Source organism: Ilyonectria robusta, assembly GCF_021365365.1.
Source record: "Ilyonectria robusta strain PMI_751 chromosome Unknown BGZ61scaffold_3, whole genome shotgun sequence".
Lineage (NCBI taxonomy): Eukaryota > Fungi > Ascomycota > Sordariomycetes > Hypocreales > Nectriaceae > Ilyonectria > Ilyonectria robusta.
Window position 1 is genome coordinate 575657 of NW_025764437.1, and position 6000 is coordinate 581656.

The 6000-nt window shown below is 53.4% G+C and overlaps 2 protein-coding genes across 2 annotated transcripts; both read right to left on the minus strand.

Moving 5' to 3' along the window:
• Nucleotides 1-1603: 1603 nt before the first annotated feature.
• BGZ61DRAFT_473161 (uncharacterized protein) lies at nucleotides 1604-2020 on the minus strand (the record flags this gene model as incomplete). The annotated part of the gene is made up of 1 exon (XM_046248428.1): nucleotides 1604-2020. One exon carries the CDS (start codon nucleotides 2018-2020, stop codon nucleotides 1604-1606), a length of 417 nt encoding a protein of 138 aa, XP_046109214.1.
• A 1047-nt stretch (nucleotides 2021-3067) lies between these two features.
• On the minus strand, nucleotides 3068-6000 carry BGZ61DRAFT_527774 (uncharacterized protein; the record flags this gene model as incomplete). The annotated part of the gene is made up of 2 exons (XM_046253160.1): nucleotides 3068-5848; nucleotides 5920-6000. The coding sequence occupies 2 exons, from the start codon at nucleotides 5998-6000 to the stop codon at nucleotides 3068-3070; spliced, it is 2862 nt and encodes a 953-aa protein (XP_046109215.1).

The following is a 6000-nucleotide window of genomic DNA, read 5'->3' on the forward strand; positions in this document are numbered from 1 at the left end:
GCGTCACAAACACTGTGTAATCGCATACTCAGGCTAGAACCTCGATGACCTGGCTGCGTGGCAGAAGAGACCGTTCCTTGGCGGAATCGTTAGCCTGCCTTGGCTATAAACGCCAAGGAACATCAATGTGGGATGCAGAATGACAAGACTGCAGGGAACAAGAAATCCGTCAGCTGCTCCTTCCTAAAACAAAAATGTCGGCATGGCCCACAGTCACTCTCCATTGCTTCTCTTTGCCAGAGTGAAAAAAGCATTTCGAGTTTTGGCCTGGTTGGGCGCTGAGATATCAACCGCTGACCATGTCGACGGTATGACCTTTTAACGCCAGATTGAAGCTCAAGAATAGGTTGGATATTTTAGGTGAGCCCAGAGAAAGTGACAAGAGAGAATAAATCGAGGGCAGATGGAGTCCCAACCAAGCAGGCGAAGCCAAGGTCGAGCCAACGGGGCCAAGGACGACCTTAAAGAGCCAAGGAAAACCTTGACGAAGCCAAGTCTATCCCCGGGCAGAGAAGTTGCATATGCAGTAAAGAGAAAAGACGCTGGGGTAATTGTCTTGATAAGCAAGTTTCCAAGAGTCCCGTCGATGCTCGGCATCGTTCGCGACCAAGTAGGCTAGGTATCTTTTGCCGGAAGGATTTGCCAAGGCTCGATTTAATTGCGATTTTGGGATGAGTCTCATGAAATCCCATCTCGATTACCATTACCCCGCCCCAGGAAAGAGAAAGGACTGAGATACGTAGAGCTGACGTTTTAAACGGTTCTCCCTCATCCAACTCTAACCTCCCCCTTGCCACCCAATGTATACAAACGCCAGCACAGTTACACATGCCAAGCTCTGTAGGCTACAATGATTCATCGGGCTAGCAAAAGCAAATGTCACCTTCACATTGCAAGATGACCAATGCTACACCGAGTGGACTATCTATCTCAGACTTCGTACGGAGCAGCGCCGCCAAGATCGCCAGACTTATGACACAAGGCGCGATCTCAGTAGAGCTCCACTGAAGTAAATCCATTACCACATCCTGTGGATTAATTTGCCGCGGAAGATAAGAATGCATCGCTAAGTAAGTCAAGGCTTTCTGCCAAGGAGCACAAGAGGAGTAAAGCGTTCAGATGTTCTCCCCGTGCCACGAGCCTGCATTGCGCAGGCCCCCCGCTTCGGGCGAAAGGGCTTTTACTTTTCTAGAAGGGAGCCAAATATAAACCATCAATGAGATGAGATAACGCTGCAGGAGAAGTTTCGTTGTATGGGTCGTGGAATGAACTAGAAGCCTTGGCACTTGGCATGATAACATGAGCGAGCGGGGAACCATGGTCCCGAGTCAGTTTTCTTCCAAGAAACCCGGCATGACGCCCAAGGAAGCTTCGGATCACGCCTAACGGCGAACTAGTTGATTGCAAATTGAAGTTTACATCTTGGCACCAGCCGTAAATTGCATACATTGAAGATAAAAGCCATGGCATAACGTAACAGAACATCATCGCCAACAGACGTTACTGGATCCGCACCAAACGAAACGCCGTCATATCCCAACCCCCACATCATCTCTTACAAGTTCCCCCCATCCCGGAGCAAAGCCTAGCCATTATCATCTCTTCAAATCTCGGCCATGTGGTGAGCACAGCACTTCCAGTCACCTCCGGCCCCTTGCCGAAACGTGGTCGAGCACCAGCCCTCCGTCGCAACCATCTCGCCGCCTTGGAGCCGCCACGCGGTGACGCGGTACGTGACGGCCGAGCTCATCAGGTCGATTTCGACAAAGTCCGGGTCGTCGTGGATCTTGAAGGCCGTCCACGGCTCGTAGTAGTCCTCGAGGTACTCCTTCAGTGTCGGCTCCGTCTTGGGCGAGTAGACTTCCCGGTCCGGCTCGGCGAGCACGGCGTCGTGGGTGATGTACTTGCGGATCGTCTTGGGCTTGTCGCAGAGGGCGTGCCAGAGGAGAGCCGTGGCGTCCATGGTGCCCTCTTTGTTGCGGGAGAGGATGGTGTTCTTTTTCGGTTCTTCGTCAGACATGTTGGTGGTTGTGGTTGTCGTGATTAATAGAGAGCAGATCAGAGACGTTGCAAGACCCAAGATTTGGTCCGTATTTTCTGACAGCAGCAGTAGAACAGCAAAAGTCGAAAGAAATAGTCCCAGTAAATCTGGCTGACGTATGTTTCCAAAGTCTTGATATCATCATCTCCATGAGTGTTGTGACCGAGTTGTACGAGAAACTTGGAAATCCACCACATTCAGATCCCTGCCACCTTTGACGTCAGAGGCGCGCAGCAAACCAGGACGGGCAACGGCCACACATCGCGGACGATCATGATCGCTGTGGGGATAAACCAGTTGCAGGGCTCTGCAGAAGTGTCCGCTTGTGTCAAATTATTCCATCATAATGCAGCCATTCGAGATCGTCCTCTCGGTCGATTCTAGTGGTGACAAGCGCCAAATCGGCGTCATGCTCGGAGCTTCACCCTGGCCGTCTTCGGTTCAACTCACCGGCCGTGAATGCAAACACGGCTTAAATACTTCGAGAAAACGGTCTAGCATGCTAGTAAATGCTAGAAATTTTGCTTACTGAAAACCAGTGCTCAAGATTCCTCCCGAGTTTGACCTGTATGGGAGGTCGTGATGTGACGTCAACCAACCCCACAGATGTACCGTCATGACACTCCAAATATGCAGAGACAACCGTGAAAATCCACTTCCAAGGCTGCTTTAAAGCTGCAATGCTCCATGAGCTTGAAAATAATGTTCATTCATAATAGTCATCAAGTCATTCGAATTATTTCGTAAGGCCATATACAGAACCTCCTCCACTGCCAATGTGAACCCAGCCAGTGGGTATATAGTGGCAGTAAACCAAACAGGGAGCAATTAATATCATCCATGCTCAAACGCGAATTGGGAATATATCCCAAACATCTTTTCCCTCTCGGCGCCCATACAAAACGGAACCGTCAGAGGTTGGTCAAGGAAATCAGTGCGTCGTGCAGTGTCGTTATCTGCGGCTTCGTAGCCAGAAAACCATCTTCAAAAGAAACAACAAAACCAATCAAATCAAAAAGCATACTCTCAATGCAATCTCTCCTTAATGGCCAATATTCCCGATACTCCGGGGCAGCATTTGGTGCTCATCTCATGTTCGCACCACGAGCACTTCACCGTCATGGAAACCTTGCCCTCGAAGCCCATCGCCTCGGAAGATGTGAAGACGGCATCGGGGTTCGCCATAGCCTTGTATAGCTTGATGGGTATGTCGTGGTAGCGCTTGCATTCGCAGCACACCACAAACAGCTTTCCGACACGGTCGCCACCTTGGGGTCCGTGGCGGCTCGATTTCATCGATGATTCGGGAATAGCTACCGCCGATTTATGGCCGCGCCCATCCAGATTCGGCGTGCTCTTAGATGCCTTTGGACGAGAGAGCTGGGGCAAGTTGTCGGTCTGTAGCTCCGACGGCCTCATGCGGCCCTTGCTCTTCTCTCTGTGCCTTAGTCGCGGCTGTGCCTGTGTGAAGGGTGACATCCTGCTACTCTCGTCCGAAGAAGTGAGTTCATGTCTGCTCTGTGGTGGGCTTCGGAGATTAGCGTTTGCGAAAGCCTCCATCACTTTCCTCGAAGCTGCCTCAATAGGGTCCAGTTCCTCGTCGGTTTGAGGCGCGTCGGAGAGTTGGAATCGATCGCATGCAGGAAACTGCGGCGAACTGGTTGCAGACCAGCAAGGGCTGTATTGAGGGTGCTTTCCTCCGGCCATATGCGGAAGATTCTCAGAGTCGGACTGGGGTGGGGACGAATTCGGTGTACTCGGGGGTGATGCAGACTGGAGAGCGTCCGAGTATGAGGACTCATCGGATGAGCTTGTTGTGGGCCTCCAGATGTCCGAAGACTGCACCATATTCGTAGCGACGTGCTCGGCGAGGCGTCGAGAGATCTTTATCTGGGACGAGGCAGGACCAGCGTCTGTTTGTTTTGCCGTCTTTTGAACATCTGTTCGGGGCAGTGCCATGGTCTCGTTCTTGAGAGGACTTGCTGGGAGTGTCGGCGAATATCCTCCTTTGGAGACGCTGCTCGTGGTCGACGTCGGAGAGGAGGATGATTGTGATCCGCTTCCGCGACTGAAGGTGGACCGAGCAGTGTCCTTGAAGTTAAACCTCGAAGTTAGAGACGTCGGAGAGTCTGCAGGGAATGGCGTTGGGCGCACACCAGGAGCAGTGTTCTCATATCGGATGCTCGGTGGCGTGGCGTTCCGCTTCTCGCTGGATGTCTTCGCTGCTCCCACGGCCTTCCTGTCCAGCCGCGGGCGAAGAGACTCCTTGGAAGCTCGAGTTGGTTCATTTTTGATCGCCTCGATGGGTGACTGTGGTTGCGACCGACTGAGCAAGCCAAGAGAGTTTCTCTTCGAGTTCCTCCTTGGAGGTTCCGGGGGGATAGATGAGACAGAGGTACTTGATCCGTGTCTTGAGCGAGTCTTGGTTGACGACGGGGGATATGGCGTCTTGTCCTTCTGCTCGGTGGCCGAGTGTCTTTCGGGTTGCGTTTCCAGACGTAACGGCTCGGTCGCCTTCGAACTCCGGTCCTTGTCGGCCAGGTTGAGCGGCTTGATGACCCCGTTTTCGTGAGACGCCTTGTCTGCCCCAAGGTCTCTCGCTGATATCTTTGCTTCGAGGGTAGCAGGTGGGCCAGTCTTGATATGAAGGCCACCCCGTCTCGTCAAGCCTGCCTCCTTGGCGTGAATTAGTTCCTCAGCAGACGGCGCATTCTTGATTGGTTCTTCCAGTTCATCTTCGGTGTCAACCACGGCGCACTCGTCAGCCGCCTTCGCCGCCTTCTTCTTGGCACGAGCGCTCCAGAGGTAGATGTTTGCGGAGCTAAAGGAGTCTCGTTTGGATGGGGATTTGGGCGACATCATGGCTTGGTTCCTCGCCGACGACGTTTGCAGGGAAATTGGCGGGTAGGTTCGACGCTGCGCTTCCGGTTCCTTGTCTTGGGCAGGCTGGGGCGGAGTCTTGAGCGGCGTGAAGGAGCCAACTCCAAGGAACGACTTTCGCAATGCAGGATGGACTGTGCTGTTTCCCTTGGATTGGTCGTCCACGACTTGCTGGCGGAAGTCCTGCTTCTTCTTGTCCAGTTTGACGCCGCCGAGGAACCCCGAGGGACTAGTCTGATCCCAAGACCCGCGTCGAATCTCAAAGGAGTGTCGGATGGCCGAGGTCAGCGAACCAGATCGGCCTCGCCTGGGCTTCTCAGATGGTTCGTCCCTAGCATCCCTGTTGTCTTTGTTCCCAATAGAAACACCCAGCAGGCTAGAAGACCGAGTCTTCTGCTTTGGTGGGCTCACTGGGTCGGTCTGGCTTCGAGCCAGGCCTTGTGAGAGCGGTGGCGCCTTGCTCAGGCGTCTTCCACGAGGCTTGGTTTCGGTGACTTCTGGTTCTCTCCCCCGCCTCTCCTCTCGCTTCTCTTCTTTCTTCTCCTCCTTTCTCTCCTTCTTCTCTTGCTTGCGGCGGCCGTACGCCTCCCAGCTGGGTGACTGGCAGACGGATCTCTCTTCTTCGACATCCGGAGGGAATACAAAGGCCACCGTCTTGTGGGCGGGTACTGATGCGCCTCTCGAGTGGCATGAATCTTTCACCAGCTTTCGTTGGGAGACAGCTGGTGGCTCGGTTGCGACAGGAGGAGGTATGTTATAAAACAGCGGTGGCGGCACAGGGCCATAGTTTCGAACGGGCGGAGGTGCTTTCTTGCCATCCTTTGGCACCAGCTCAAAGCGGCGAGGTTGAGGAGCCGGACTCGGAGGGACGGAGCCAGATTGAGAAGATGAGAGGGAGTGGTTCGTTGAAGCCTGCGCTCGATGGATCTAATTTGGATCAGGAAGCGTGAGTACGAGTATTCTGGCCAGAAATGAGAGTTTAGGAAGAAATTACTCACCACCATCTTCTTCTCCAGGTCGAGCATCAGCTGCAAGCTGTTGGACCGCGAACGGCCATGTGTTTGGACGGCTCCAGGCAT